The following is a 16,300-nucleotide window of genomic DNA, read 5'->3' on the forward strand; positions in this document are numbered from 1 at the left end:
TGGGAGGTGGGACAAAGGAGGTATCAGGGGTATGAAGAGTGGAACTAGGGGCTCCATTGTAAACTAAAACAATGATAACTAACCTGAACAACAGTATACAAGGCATATTGACATTTGAGAGAGACATACAGCGAGGCATACAGTAATCACAGGTGTTGAATGGGAGAGCTAGCTAAAACAGTAGGTGAGACAACAACAGCTAATCAGCTAGCACAACAACAGCCGGTAAAATGGCGTTGACTCGGCAGAGAGGGTCGGATTAACTACACACAGAGTCTGAGGGCGGCCGACAGATAAAACATAAACAAACAGAATGGAGTACCGTGATTAATGGACAGTCCAGCAGGCATCAGCTATGTAGCCAAGTGATCACAGTGTCCAGGGGGCAGCGGTGGATGGGACAGGGAAGCTAGACTGGCGAGTATTATCCAGGCAAAAAAAAAAACTGTCTGGCTGTGCAGAAGGTAAAAGCCGCTAGCAGTGGCTAACAATGACTAAATAACTTGTAGCTAGTTAGCTGGTTAGTTTCTGGAGGTTCTTGAATGTGTTCTAAAAATAAAAAATAATAGCGATTCCGTATCACATTGGGTGAGGCAGGTTACCAGAAGGTATAATCGAATTAAAAAACGAAAAGAGATTGAAAGTAAATATGGGTCCAGTGGGTGGTTGGGCTGGCTGGGGACGCGGCAATTCAGACAGTTAGCAGGCCTGTGCTAACAAGCTAACAGTTAGTAGGCTAGCAGTTAGCAGACCGGGGCTGAACAAGCTAGCAGTTAGCAGGCCGAATTAGCAAGTAAGCAGATAGCAAGGGCTAGAAAGTTAGCCTTTGGGGGACGTCGCGATGGGGTTAAGTCTGTTTATGCCTCTTCATGCGGTGACATCGATAGACCGGTGGTAGCACAGGAGCTCTGGCCGGGCTAGCTTCAAGCTAAGTGGATGGAAACGCTAGCCAGGAGTAGTCATCGCTAGCCAGGAGTAGGTTGCGGTTAGCTAGTTGTGAAGATCCAGATGAAAATGTTCTGTTTGCGGTGGGAATACCATGCTATTGTTTGAGAGTGCACAGATATGAACTTAAAGTTATTAATAAACCAATTAGGCACATTTGGGCAGTTTTGATTTTAAAAAAGTGAACATAAATGCAATGGTTCATTGGATCAGTCTTAAACTTTTAATACACTGCTGCCATCTAGTGGCAAAAATATAAATTGCGCATGGGTTGGAATAATACATTATGGCCGTTCTCGTATTTCAAAGATGATGGTGCAAAAAAATAAATTCATTTCACATTTCCACAAACTTCAAAGTGTTTCCTTTCAAATGGTATCAAGAATACATATCCTTGCTTCAGGTCCTGAGCTACAGGCAGTTAGATTTGGGTATGTAATTTTAGGCGAAAATTGAAAGAATGGGGCGGATCCTTAGAAGAGTTTTTTAAAGCATGAGTTTCACAAATCTTGTTCATTGCATCACTCATACAAATGTGGATTCTAATGAATAATTTATTTATGAAATTCTAAAGTAAGAATAAGCACCGCAAAAAGCTGACGGCAACATCATGTGACTTGAGTTTACAGCGTTTTGTCCTTTATGCCAGTTAACTAGTCACGTGACAGGCTACAGCTCATATGGTCATGTGATGAGGAACCGACACTAATATTATCCAGCAAACAACAATTCGAAAACAAAGTCGTTCCTTGCGTTGAGAGTCAACGAATGTCACCAAAATGAGGGTTCTGTAAGTATTTCCATTATATAATTATCCACGTTTGATTGTTTAGAATGGGACAATAACACCTGAAGTCCTTGTGGTTTTTGCTTCTAGCTAAAAGGATACATTGTTGACCTATTTTACATGAAGACCTTTGAGCTATAACGTTACTTCCTTCTTAAAACTAAGCTATTCTAGAGATTTTTGTTTTGTGCACGATTTCCACTGAGGGAGTTGTCGAGAATCTCTGCAGCCTTGCACAAGCAGTAGCGCAGATCCTTTGTTTAGCCCAGAGTTCAAACGTTTTCAGAATGTTGTACTTTAATTTACCAGATGTATAACGTTAATGCTTTCGCGCAATTTAAGAAGACATTTATGAATGGTTTTCTCTGATATTTTGTTTTTAAACAACCTCTTATTTTATTTTTTTTAATTTTAGGTTGGCCTTCTGTGTCCTCATATGCAGCTCATTGATTTTGTGTGAACATCTTGAGGCTGATCAAGACATCTTGTGAGCAAACAACCCTAACATTGTACAGCTTTTGTAAATGAACTACTACAATGTGTGATTTTTTAAATATTTTTTTTTACCATAATTTGAAGCTACTTCACAATGTATTTTCAGGATACCAGAAGACTGGACTCGTGTAGGCAGGATTGACCCCACAGAGAAGTTGGAGCTGACCTTTGCTTTGAGGCAGCAGAATGTGGATCAACTGGAACACCTGCTGCTACTGGTTTCGGACCCTAAGTCGGCACAATATGGTAGAAATAATTTCATGCTTACAACGGCAAACATTTTAGGCCATTAGATTTTGAACTTCCTGACTTTTATCCCCTCTATAATGGATTTTGCATTACCATGTACTCCTTTACAGCACTGTCAATTCTGTCTTAGGCAAGCATCTGACTCTACAGGAAGTGGCCGCTTTAGTACGTCCATCCCAGCTGACCCAGAAAGTGGTTCGTCACTGGCTGCAGAGTCACGGGGTCACAGACTGCCAGACCATCCTCACTCAAGACTTCCTCCAATGCACCATGAACACGCAGTAAGGGCCTCTCTCTCAAATCACATGCGCCGACTAGACTTTACTGTGAAATTCTTGCTTACAAGCCCTTCCCAACGATGCAAAGTAAAAAAAAAAAAATATATATATATAATTAGTAACACGAGGAATGAAGTATACAAGAGTAAAGCTATATACAGGGAGTACCTGATCAATGTGGATTTGAGGTAGTCACCTGCTTGTTGAACATCTAATTCCAAAGTCATGGACATTAACATTGCGTCCCCTCGTTTGCTGCTATAACAGCTTCCACTCTTCTGGGAAGGTTTTTCACTAGATGTTGGAACATTGCTGCGTGGACTTGTTTCCATTCATCCACGAGCATTAGTGAGGTTGGGTGATTAGGCCTGGTTCGCAGTCGGCATTCCAAATCATCCCAAAGGTGTTCGATGGGATTGAGGTTCAGGGCTCTGTGCAGGCCAGTCAAGTTCTTCTACACTGATCTTGACAAAACATGCTGAAACGGGAAAGGGCCTTCTCCAAACTGTTGCCATCAAGTTGGAAGAATTATTATTATTTTTATTTTTTTTAACCTTTTTATCTAGGCAAGTCAGTTAAGAACAAATTATTGTCATTGTATGCTGTAGCATTAAGATTTCCCTTCACTGGAACTAAGGTGCCTAGCCCGAACCATGATAAACAGCCCCAGACCATTATTCCTCCTCCACCAAACTTGACAGTTTGCACTATGAATTTGGGCAGGTAGCATTCTCCTGGCATCCACCAAACCCAGATTTGTCCGTCAGACTGCCAGATGGTGAAGCGTGATTCATCACTCCAGAGAACGTGTTTCCACTGCGGTGAGCTTTACACCACTCCAGCCAACGCTTGGCATTCACATGGTGATCTGAGGCTTGTGTCCGGCTGCTCGGCCACGGAAACCCATTTCATGAACCACCCGACAAACAGTTTGTGCTGACGTTGCTTCCAGAGGCAGACGATTTTACGCGCTACACACTAAAGCACTCGGCGGTCCTGTTCTGTGAGCTTGTGCAGAAATTTGACGCGCTGGCCTGTGACTGTGCCAAGTTGAGTAACTGAGCTCTTCATTAAGGACATTCCACTGCCAATGTTTGTTTATGGAGATTGCATGGCTGTGTGCTCGATTTATACACCTGTCAGCAATGGTATGGCTGAATCCACTCATTTTAAAGCAGTGTGTGTGTATATATAGTGTATGTACATGAAGGCAGGGTAAAGTGACTAGGTATCAGGATTAATAATAATAAAGAGTAGCAGCAACATAATGAGTGGAAAGTGTGTATATCTTGTGAGTGTGCATAGTCAGTCCAGGTAACCATTTAATTAACTATTTAGCAGTCTTATGGCTTGGGGTAGAAGCTGTCTTGAAACCTGTTGGTCCGAGAGCCGACGCTCCAGTACACAGGCCCTGCACTCCATACAGATGGCACAGAGAGTGAGGCTTTCTACTTCTCCTGTTTCAGAGTGGCAGAGGCCCTGCTTCCAGGCATTGAGTTTCACCGCTACGTAAGAGATGGCATCTCCCTGGTGAGGTCATCATCTGCATACCACGTGCATGAGGATGTTCTCCAACATCTTGACTTTGGTGAGCAGCAATTTCATCTCGACCATTTCTGAGGTTATCGACAAATGCTATTATCTTATAGCTCGTCTGGTAGTAGTATAACAACAAATAAGTTAAGAGTATGACAAACAATGTTATGGATGTGATTTGTTTTTCCACCCATAGTTGGCGGTGTTCACCGCTTTCCACCCAAGGGGCAGGACCTCAATGAAGTCTTGACAAAGAGGAGACGGTCTGGAGCGAAGTTTCATCTTGGAAACACACCCGCCACCCTCAGGTCTCGCTACAACCTGACCGCAGCGGACGTGGGTTCAGCTCAGAACAACAGTCAAGCCGTGGCTCAGGTATTTGGCCACTTGTTACGTCAATACCAATGGGACAGCTGTGTCAGACGAGAACAGTTGATAGAAAATACAGGGGGCAAACGCTTTGCCTCATTCTAACAATGAACTTGCCTGTCTGGTATAATGGGAATCTAAAGGCTCAATTCAATTAGCACACTTTGCTCAGTAGCTCTCTTTCCCATGGTCAAATAAACTGATCTTTGGTACTGTATATAAACCTACAACTACTGCCAGGTAGACCCCCCCTTACAGATAAAGGGTGAAATTTGTATGGTGGATATGGTTTGTTTGAATTCCAACATAGCTATCATCTTATCATCTGTCCAGTTCTTGGAGCAGTTCTACCACCCTGCTGACCTGGCTGAGTTCATGACGCTGTTCGGACGGAGCTTCCAGCACCTTTCTAAGATTGACCGGGTGGTTGGTGTTCAGGGAGCAGGGAAGGCCGGTCTGGAGGCCAGCCTGGATGTAGAGTACATCATGAGCACAGGGGCCAACATACCTACATGGGTCTTCACCAATCCAGGTATACTAACAATGACAAACCAGAGTGTGAATGTAGCCTTAGTCACATGGCAAGTGCAGAGAGGTTTATTTTAATTTGTATGTTAATCCTTTGGCAGATGTGACTTAAGTTAATTGAACTAAGGAATTTGAGACTACCACATATCATTGTAGTAAGTAGGCTAAAACCTTTCCAGAAAAGCTAGCAACGGCCACAATGCTAGTGAGATCAAATACCAAGTGGTATATATTTAGCCTCTTCCAACTGTTTCTTTAGCTAATGTCTCATATTGTACCAATCCAAAGTTTGGACACCTACTATTTCAAGGGTTTTATTTTATTTTTAATATATTGTAGAATAATACTGAAGACATCAAAACTACGAGACGACACGCATGGAATCATGTAGTAACCAAAAAAGTGTTTTAGATTCTGCACATTTGCCACCCTTTGCCTTGATGGCTTTGCACACTCTTGGCATTCTCTCAACCAGCTTCACCTGGAAGTCTTTTCCAACAGTCTTGAAGGATTTCCCAAATATGCTTTGTACTTCTTGGCTGCTTGTCCTTCATTTTTCCTTCATTCTGCAGTCTATCTCATCTCAAACTATCTTAATTGGGTTGAAGTCAGGTGATTGTGGAGGCCAGGCCACTCCTTCTTGGTCAATTAGCCTTTCCACAGCCTGGAGGTGTGTTGGGTCATTGTCCTGTTGAAAAACAAATGATAGTCCCACTAAGCGCAAACCAGATGGGATGGTGAATTGCTGTGGTAGCCATGCTGGTTAAGTGTGCCTCTAAATGAATCAGTGTCACCAGCAAAGCACCGTCACACCTGTTCCATGCTTCACGGGGGGGGAACCACATGCAGAGATCATCTGTTCACCTACTCTGCATCTCACAAAGACATGGCGGTCGAAACCAAAAATCTGAAATTTGGACTGATCAGACCAAAGGACAGATTTCCACCAGTCTAATGTCTATTGCTTGTGTTTCTTGGCCCAAGCAAGTCTCTTCTTATTGGTGTCTGTTAGTAGTGGCTTCTTTGCATCAATTTGACCATGAAGGCCTGACTCACACTGCCTCCTCTGAACAGTTGATGTTGAAATGTGTCTGTTACTTTAACTCTATGAAGCATTTATTTGGGCTGCAATTTCTGAGGCTGGTAACTCTAATGAATTTATCCTTTGCAGCAGAGGTAACTCTGTCTTTCTTTCCTGTGGCGGTCCTCATGAGAGCCAGTTTCATCATAGTGCTTGATGGTTTTGGCAACTGCACTTGAAGAAATTTTCAGAATTGACCGACCGCGTCTTAAAGTAATGATGAACTGTCGTTTCTCTTTTACTTATTTGAGCTGTTCTTGCCATAATATGGACTTGGTCTTTTACCAAATAGGGCTATCTTCTGTATACCACCCCTACCTTGTCAGAACAACTGATTGGCTCAAACCCATTAAGAAGGAAAGAAATTCCACAAAGTAACTTTTAACAAGGCACACCTGTTAATTGAAATGTATTCCAGGTGACGACCTCCTGAAGCTGGTTGAAAGAAGAGTGCGCAAAGCTGCCATCCAGGCATGGTGTGGCTACTAGAAATTCAAATATAAACTATTTTGATTTAACACTTCAATTTGATTTTTTTACATTATTTCATAGTTTTGATGTCTACACTATTATTCTACATGGTAGAAAATAGTAAAAATAAAGGAAGAACCCTGGAATGAGCAGGTGTGTCAACTTTTGACTGGTACCATATGTTCATACTAATATACCACTTTAGAATGAAGCAATGCATTGGGGTTGCACTCTTAGTACAGGTAGGTAGTATGGTGTTGATGTTGAAACAGCCTTTTTCTGATAGTGGTTTGATAATGGGACACTGCTTGACTGCTCCTCAGGTCGGCATGAGACCCAGGAGCCATTCCTCCAGTGGATGTTGCTGCTCAGCAACATGACAGACATCCCTTGGGTCCACACCATCAGCTACGGGGACGATGAGGACAGCTTGTCCTCCGCCTACATGATGCGCATCAACACTGAGTTCATGAAGGCTGGCGTACGGGGCATTTCTATACTGTTTGCCTCAGGTTAGTCTGTGCTAGCCTGGGCCCAAATCTGTTTATGCCAACACCAATTGTCATTGTCACGCATTTCATGTGGCAATGACCAATGGTGTTGGCAAAAGCACACAACTAGTTCTGGAACCAGGCTAAGTCAGTGCCACTTAGAAAATGTGATTACATTTTTATTTATTTTTTACTTACTTGGAAGTGTTTACGATCTTGATCGAGTAGTCAATGACAGCGGATTTAATATGATATAGACTATTTGAATAGTTCAAACTCAAGCAGATGTTGTGTGAGGTGGCCTTGGTTTTTGTGGGGCTGCCATTTAGTTACTCTGGAAATGTGTGCGTAATATCAGATGAGTCAGGCAGGCCTATGAAACATGAACAAGTCACCATGTATAGTTGAGAAAATTGTGGACGACAGTTTTTTAAATTTATTTTTATAATCCATAAATCATGAGTAAGAATTTCCTTGGTGTTTGCTTTCATACTTGAACTGTCTTGCCTCAGGTGATAGTGGAGCTGGTTGCAGACACTTGACTAAAGGAGAGAATTCTTTCCGACCAAGCTTTCCTGCATCAAGGTGAGTCATTGCCACTGTCGAAATAAACTAATGGCACTTGTGTTTTTTGGGGTATTCGTTGTTTTATTTGAATCCATGAAGTATGAAAAGTGTTCAATCCAGGTGCGGGTTATAGGCATTGCGGTTTTTAAAGGGAATTTCTCGATTGATTTCACATGTGCAGTGTTTAACGTGGCAACAGCATTTAAATGCAGCAGTGCAATGTGTGCACATCTGAGGCTAAATACTTAGTCTCAACTAGTCAACAATAGTCTGTTTTGTAATCTGAAATCAATAGAATAAGAACCAGTGTCTTTGTGGGGTCTGTTTTCCTGTCCATACCCAAATCATCTGTTCTCTGAAGTTAAGTTTATATGCTTTCAGCCCATACGTGACGACAGTGGGGGGAACCTCATTCAAGAATCCATTCAAGGTCACCTATGAGGTCACCGACTACATCAGTGGCGGCGGCTTCAGCAATGTTTTTAAGATGCCGGACTACCAGGTATTAAGAGTGTCTATACAGGACATAAACCCACAGATACGGCCATAGGTTTTCCCAGATCTGTGCTTTTTTTTAAATTGATCTTTAGAATTTGAAAAACAATATGTTGTACGTAACTGAGTGAAAAGACTAACATGTGTTCACTATCAGATTAGGTACACAAAGGTTCTCTCAACAAATGAGGTCCTGTCTACTGGTAGAATTAGCCATCACTGATGCATAGTAAATGTGTGAAGTGTTTATTTGGATAGACTCATTCAATCATCTGATAGCCTGTCACTTTTTGCCACAGGTCGGTGCTGTGGAGGGTTATCTGAAAGCAGTGCCGGGTCTCCCTCCAAAGACTTACTTCAACACCAGTGGAAGGGCCTACCCAGACATAGCTGCTCTCTCAGACAACTACTGGGTGGTCACCGACAGGGTACCCATCCCCTGGGTGTCTGGTACTTCGGTAAGAAAATAGTATCTCATAGGGTGAATCTCAAAGTATATTTTGTTGATTCCTCATGTCCTCTCACAACCTCAACAGATTGGAGAAGATCTGAGGTTCCTTCTCTCAAACCTCCAATATACTTTGAGAAGGAGGCAAAGAATAAACTCAAGACTTTTTAGATTCACCTATAGATTTTTTCTTCTCTCACCTGCTTATCTCCCAAATATATAAAACGTTTTCAATTATCTGAGAAATATTATATTTACATTTTAGTTATTTTAGATGCTCTTATCCAGAGCGACGTACAGGAGCAATTAGGGTTGTGCCTTGCTCAAGGGCACATTGACATATGTTTCACCTAGTCGGCTCGGGGATTTGAACCAGCGACCTTTCGGTTACTGGCCCAATGCTCTTAACCATTAAGCTACCTGTCGACTCTTGGATCATATAATGCATTAACAATTAATATTTACTCGTTGTTCTTTAGGCCTCCACCCCTGTGGTTGGAGGAATCCTCTCTCTGATCAATGACCAGCGCTTTCTGAAAGGCCTGCCTTCTCTGGGCTTCCTCAATCCCCGCCTGTATCAGCTGCAGGGCCAGGGACTCTTTGATGTAAGTCACTGATCATTAGATATGGAGAAAATAAGACTGTTGTTGTGTATGGTAGTGTCATGTATTTATCTTTTGTGTATATTCACAGCAGTGGTGGAAAAACTATCCAATAGTCATACTTGAGTTAAAGTAAATATACTCTAATCAAAAATGACTCAAGTGAAAGTCACCTGGTAAAATACTAGAGTAAAAGTATTTGGTTTAAAATATACTTAAGTATCAAAAAATAAATGTAATTTCTAAAATATCTTTACGTATTAATCACTTCAAACTCCAACCACACAGCATTCACTTATTGATAGCTAGGGGCACACTGTAACACTTAGACATATTTACAAATGAAGCAATTGTGTTTAGTGAGTCCACCAGCTCAGAAGCAGTAGGGATGACCTAGGATGTTTTGATACGTGGTTGAATTTAACAATTTTCCTGTCCTACTAAGCATTCAAAATGTAACGAGTACTTTTGGGTGTCAGGGAAAATGTATAGAGTAAAAAGTACATTATTTTCTTGAGGAATGTAAGTAAAGGAAAAGTTGTCAAACATAAATGGTAAAGTACAGATGCCCCCAAAAACTACTTAAGTAGTACTTTAAAGTATTTTTACTTAAGTACTTTACACCATCTGATTCACAGCAATGGAGCATCTTGTGTCGGGGTCCTAGAGTACTGCAGGGGGATCTGCAGCCAGATTAATGTATATCATTTTTTTAATGTTACTAAAAACAGATTAAACTAAAAGTTTGAGAACCCCTGATTTAGTGTTTCCCAGTTTTCTATTCTGAACACTACCAAAAGATGGAAGTAGAGAAGAGTCATTGCATTTACTGACTGTTTTCTGTTCCTACCCCCAGGTGACTGATGGTTGTCACCTGAGCTGTCTGGACGAGCAGGTCCAGGGGCAGGGATTCTGCGCGGCACCGTCATGGGACCCAGTCACCGGATGGGGAACGCCCAACTACCCTGCTCTGCTGGCTGCCCTGGTGTTGGAGAAATGAACTCCTGGGGCTCTGTTCAGAAAGTGGAAATGTAACGAAGGTAGTGTGTGGAACAAACCTTTGTCTGCGGTGTAGAGTAGGGATTGTGTCAGCTCTATATTTGTTACATTTGTAGCTGCAACATTCTGAACGTTTCACCTCAGAATACACCCCTGACACATTTGAAGTATTTCAGCTGCCTGCTTATATGGTGTCTAGCAATGTCCCTTTCCATTGTAAATTACACTGGACAGATTATTTTTAAATGGAAAATGCAATTTTGGCGTTTCTTTCGTCTCAGGTTGTTTGATACTTTTTGAAGGATGGACTCATTTAATGTGGTCAGTGATGTGAAAATGAATGTACATTTTACAAGTTCATCAGTCAGCCATATGATTCTAACCAGATCAGGTGGGGTAATCAATGACAAGGTACGTAGGTTGACAAACACAGGTTTTTTTATAATGTTTTTGCATGCGTGTTCTGATAAATATTTCTGCTCAAAGGAGGTTAAAGTTAGGCCCATGCTTTACATTTATCTGAATCTTGGCCAGAGTTTTGTATGAGGAGAGAAGCAACATTTACCATCGCGTTAGATTTAAAATATGTTCTGCTGTGGTTGCACACAGAGGCCTATACCAAATACTTACCGATTTTTACTCTTGATGTGCTCATTGAGCAAATTCATTCTGCTAATCTCTATCCACCAGAATTGTTGCACTTGTTTTTACTTTTTAATAGATTTTGGGGGAAATGGTCCATGCAATGTATTAAAGACTGCATATGTCACATTGATTGTAAACATGCTTGTTAACTTAAGTCTTTGCCTTTATGAATTAAACTGTGTACGTGAAATTGTATTTCATTCTGTGTATCTGTAATTAGACTGAATAACCAACCACAAATGGATATAAGAACAGGATGACTATCCATGGGTCACTGTCTGAGTATCAAACTGCAGAGCAAAATCAGATGTGTGGCAGAGAAAGGGAAAAAAAAAATAGAAAATGTGTCGTTCTGACCATTTATTGAAAATATGTTGGTACGTACACCATGTTGGTACACCATGTTGGGAACAGTCCTTACCAATAGGAAATGTCACAACAGATTAAATATTTTTATCTGTACAACCTTAAAGGGGCGCTCTTGCAGGTGCTACATCAATTTTTGGACATATTAATGATATTCATCCATTTGATTCTTGAATATTCACTGTGTACAAAACATTAAGGACACCTCTTTACATGACAGGCTGGCCAGGTGCATGCTATGATCCTTAATTGTCATTTGTTAAATCTACTTCAATCAGTGTAGATGAAGGGGAGGAGACAAGTTAAAGAAGGATTTTTAAGCCTTGAGACATGGATTGTGTATGTGGGCCATTCAGAGGGGGATTGGGAAAGACTAAGTGCCTTTGAGCAGGCTATGGTGGTAGGTGCAACAGTTTGTTTCAAGAACTGTAACGCTGCTGGGTTTCTCATGCTCAGGTTTCTCATGTGTTTCAAGAATTGTCCACCATCCGAAGGACATCAGCATCTCTGGAATGTTTTCGACAGCTTGTAGAGTCCATGCCCCAACGAATTGACGCTGTTCTGAGGGCAAAAGGTATTCGTAATGTTTGGTGTACTCAATGTAACTTAAATGTGCTTAGTTCATCTGTCTTACACTCAGAGGGGTATACTATGATTTGAAGCTAGATCTACTCAGGGTTTTCTAAAGCTAGCCAGCCTCACATTCTAGCTCAGGCTTCATCTGTACCACGATGGTAGATCTTGCTCATCCGCCTGCTGCTGACTCTAAGCAGGCTCGTAACTGCACGTGCATGTGGCTAGTCAAACGCCAAACTCTTTGATGCAATGCTGAAACATCCAGCAATGGATAGTTACAGGGGAAAGGAATGAGCCAATCATAAACTGTGGATTATTAGGTGATTGTGATGGTTTGAGGGCCAGATTGGGATTTTAGCCAGGACACCAGGGTTAACACCCCTATTCTTTTTATTTTTTTTAAGGGGTGGATCAGCTTAATATTGTGGAAAGAATATTACTTCCATCAATGTAATTGTCTGCATCATTTCCAATCCCCCACATTTTTGGGGGTAAATACACAGCTCAAAAAAATAAAGGGAACACAACACAATGTAACTCCAAGTCAATCACACCTCTGAAATCAAACTGTCCACTTAGGAAGCAACACTGATTGACAAATGTCACATGCTGTTGTACAAATGGAATAGAAAACAGGTGGAAATTATAGGCAATTAGGAAGACACCCCCAATAAAGGAGTGGTTCTGTAGGTGGGGACCACAGACCACTTCTCAGTTCCTATGCTTCCTGGCTAATGTTTTGGTCACTTTTGAATGCTGGTGGTGCTTTCACTCTAGTGGTAGCATGACACTGAGTCTACAACCCACACAAGTGGCTCAGGTAGTGCAGCTCATCCAGGATGGCACATCAATGCGAGCTGTGGCAAGAAGGTTTGCTGTGTCTGTCAGCGTAGTGTCCAGAGCATGGAGGCACTACCAGGAGACAGGCCAGTACTTCAGGAGATGTGGAGGAGGCCGTAGCAGGGCAACAACCCAGCGGGAGGACCGCTACCTCCGCCTTTGTGCAAGGAGGAGCACTGCCAGAGCCCTGCAAAATGACCTCCAGCAGGCCACAAATGTGCATGTGTCTGCTCAAACGGTCAGAAACAGACTCCATGAGGGTGGTATGAGGGCCCGACGTCCACAGGTGGGGGTTGTGCTTACAGCCCAACACCGTGCAGGACGTTTGGCATTTGACAGAGAACACCAAGATTGGCAAATTCGCCACTGGCGCCCTGTGCTCTTCACAGATGAAAGCAGGTTCACACTGAGCACGTGACAGACATGACAGTCTGGAGACGCCGTGGAGAACATTCTGCTGCCTGCAACATCCTCCAGCATGACCGGTTTGGCAGTGGATCAGTCATGGTGTGGGGTGGCATTTCTTTGGGGGGCCGCACAGCCCTCCATGTGCTCGCCAGAGGTAGCCTGACTGCCATTAGGTACCGAGATGAGATCCTCAGACCCCTTGTCAGACGGTGCGGTTATCCTAATGCAAGACAATGCTAGACCTCATGTGGCTGGAGTGTGTCAGCAGTTCCTGCAAGAGGAAGGCATTGATGCTATGGACTGGCCCACCCGTTCCCTAGACCTGAATCCAATTGAGCACATCTGGGACATCATGTCTCGCTCCATCCACCAACGCCACGTTGCACCACAGACTGTCCAGAAGTTGGCGGATGCTTTAGTCCAGGTCTGGGAGGAGACCCCTCAGGAAACCATCCGCCACCTCATCAGGAGCATGCCCAGGCATTGTAGGGAGGTCATACAGGCACGTGGAGGCCACACACAATACTGAGCCTCATTTTGACTCGTTTTAAGGACATTACATCAAAGTTGATTCAGCCTGTAGTGTGGTTTTCCACTTTAATTTTGAGTGTGACTCCAAATCCAGACCTTCATGGGTTGATAAATTTGATTTCCATTGATGATTTTTGTGTGATTTTGTTGTCCGCACATTCAACTATGTAAAGAAAAAAGTATTTCATAAGAATATTTCATTCATTCAGATCTAGGATGTGTTATTTTAGTGTTCCCTTAATTTTTTTGAGCAGTGTATATACAGTGGGGCAAAAGTATTTAGTCAGCCACCAATTGTGCAAGTTCTCCCACTTAAAAAGATGAGAGAGGCCTGTACATTTTCATCATAGTTGAAGTGTACCCATGACAGACAAAATGAGGGGAAAAAATCCAGAAAATCACATTGTAGGATTTTTTATGAATTTATTTGCAAATTATGGTGGAAAATAAGTATTTGGTAACCTACAAACAAGCAAGATTTCTGGCTCTCACAGACCTGTAACTTCTTCTTTAAGAGGCTCCTCTGTCCTCCACTCGTTACCTGTATTAATGGCACCTGTTTGAACTTGTTATCAGTATGAAAGACACCTGTCCACAACCTCAAACAGTCACACTGAAAACTCCACTATGGCCAAGGCCAAAGAGCTGTCAAAGGACACCAAAAACAAAATTGTAGACCTGCACCAGGCTGGGAAGACTGAATCTGCAATAGGTAAGCAGCTTGGTTTGAAGAAATCAACCATGGGAGCAATTATTAGGAAATGGAAGACATGCAAGACCACTGATAATCTCCCTCGATCTGGGGCTCCACCCAAGATCTCACCCCGTGGGGTCAAAATGATCACAAGGTGAGCAAAAATCCCAGAACCACACGGGGGGACCTAGTGAATGACATGCAGAGAGCTGGGACCAAAGTAACAAAGCCTACCATCAGTAACACAATATGCCACCAGGGACTCAAATCCTGCAGTGCCAGACGTGTCCCCCTGCTTAAGCCAGTACATGTCCAGGCCCGTCTGAAGTTTGCTAGAGAGCATTTGGATGATCCAGAAGAAGATTGGGAGAATGTCATATGGTCAGATGAAACCAAAATATAACTTTTTGGTAAAAACTCAACTCGTCGTGGTTGGAGGACAAAGAATGCTGAGTTGCATCCAAAGAACACCATACCAACTGTGAAGCATGGGAGTGGAAACATCATGCTTTGGGGCTGTTTTTCTGCAAAGGGACCAGGATGACTGATCCATGTAAAGGAAAGAATAAATGGGGCCATGTATCGTGAGATTTTGAGTGAAAACCTCCTTCCATCAGCAAGGGCATTGAAGATGAAACGTGGCTGGGTCTTTCAGCATGACAATGATCCCAAACACACCGCCCAGGCAACAAAGGAGTGGCTTCGAAAGAAGCATTTCAAGGTCCTGGAGTGGCCTAGCCAGTCTCCAGATCTCAACCCCATAGAAAATCTTTGGAGGGAGTTGAAAGTCCGTGTTGTCCAGCAACAGTCCCAAAACATCACTGCTCTAGAGGAGATCTGCATGGAGGAATGGGCCAAAATACCAGCAACAGTGTGTGAAAACCTTGTGAAGACTTACAGAAAACGTTTGACCTCTGTCATTGCCAACAAAGGGTATATAACAAAGTATTGAGATAAACTGTTGTTATTGACCAAGTACTTATTTTCCACCATAATTTGCAAATAAATAAATTAAAAATCCTACAATGTGATTTTCTGGATTTTTTTTCTCTCATTTTGTCTGTCATAGTTGAAGTGTACCTATGATGAAAATTACAGGCCTCTCTCATCTTTTTAAGTGGGAGAACTTGCACAATTGGTGGCTGACTAAATACTTTTTTGCCCCACTGTATTTCACCTTTATTTAACCAGGTAGGCTAGTTGAGTTCTCATTTGCAACTGCGACCTGGCCAAGATAAAGCAAAGCAATTCGATACATACAACAACATAGTGTTCCACATGGAATAAACAAAACATACAGTCAATAATACAGTAGAACAAAAGAAAACAAAAAGTCTATATACAGTGAGTGTTAAACCTCCCCCCTACTTTTTCGGAAATTCTGTTAAAAATCGCGCAACATTTTGGCGTCCTGCTACTCAGGCCAGGAATATAGTATATGCATATGATTAGTATGTGTATGTGATAGAAAACACTCAGACGTTTCCAAAACTGTTTAAATCACGGCTGTGACTATAACAGAACGTCTGTTTCATCGAAAAGCGCAGGAAAATCTGATCACTGGAGATGGAAAAAAATATCCATGCGCCACTTCAACCCATTGTTAAAGGTGAACCGTATTAAATGAGGCCGAGCTTGCAGTACCTACAGCTTCCACAGGATGTATAGAGTCTTCTCATTTGATTCTGATTTGATTCTTGGTAGATCCGACCAAAGGGAACCGATTCCCTCCGACCACCAACCTGAGGCATTGTCTCTGTGTTTTTCCGGACATTTTTTCCACACGACCAACTATTGAATTTACATCGCCTCCTGATGATTTTTATAGCTTATTAACGTGTAGTAATACCTAAAGTTGCATTAGAAAGGTATTTCGAAGTGTTTTGTGAAAGTTTATCG

General features: G+C 42.3%; 1 protein-coding gene across 1 annotated transcript; it reads left to right on the forward strand.

The window, feature by feature from the left end:
- The first annotated feature begins 1,592 nt into the window (after positions 1-1,592).
- On the forward strand, positions 1,593-11,181 carry tpp1 (tripeptidyl peptidase I). The gene is made up of 13 exons (XM_024429646.2): positions 1,593-1,735; positions 2,148-2,219; positions 2,334-2,473; positions 2,607-2,757; positions 4,221-4,342; positions 4,487-4,665; positions 4,993-5,191; positions 7,063-7,251; positions 7,743-7,815; positions 8,179-8,299; positions 8,592-8,750; positions 9,220-9,345; positions 10,199-11,181. The coding sequence occupies exons 1-13, from the start codon at positions 1,725-1,727 to the stop codon at positions 10,340-10,342; spliced, it is 1,686 nt and encodes a 561-aa protein (XP_024285414.1). The 5' UTR covers positions 1,593-1,724; the 3' UTR covers positions 10,343-11,181.
- The last annotated feature ends 5,119 nt before the right edge of the window (positions 11,182-16,300 follow it).

The sequence above is a fragment of the Oncorhynchus tshawytscha genome, linkage group LG24, assembly GCF_018296145.1.
Source record: "Oncorhynchus tshawytscha isolate Ot180627B linkage group LG24, Otsh_v2.0, whole genome shotgun sequence".
In the NCBI taxonomy this organism is placed as follows: domain Eukaryota; kingdom Metazoa; phylum Chordata; class Actinopteri; order Salmoniformes; family Salmonidae; genus Oncorhynchus; species Oncorhynchus tshawytscha.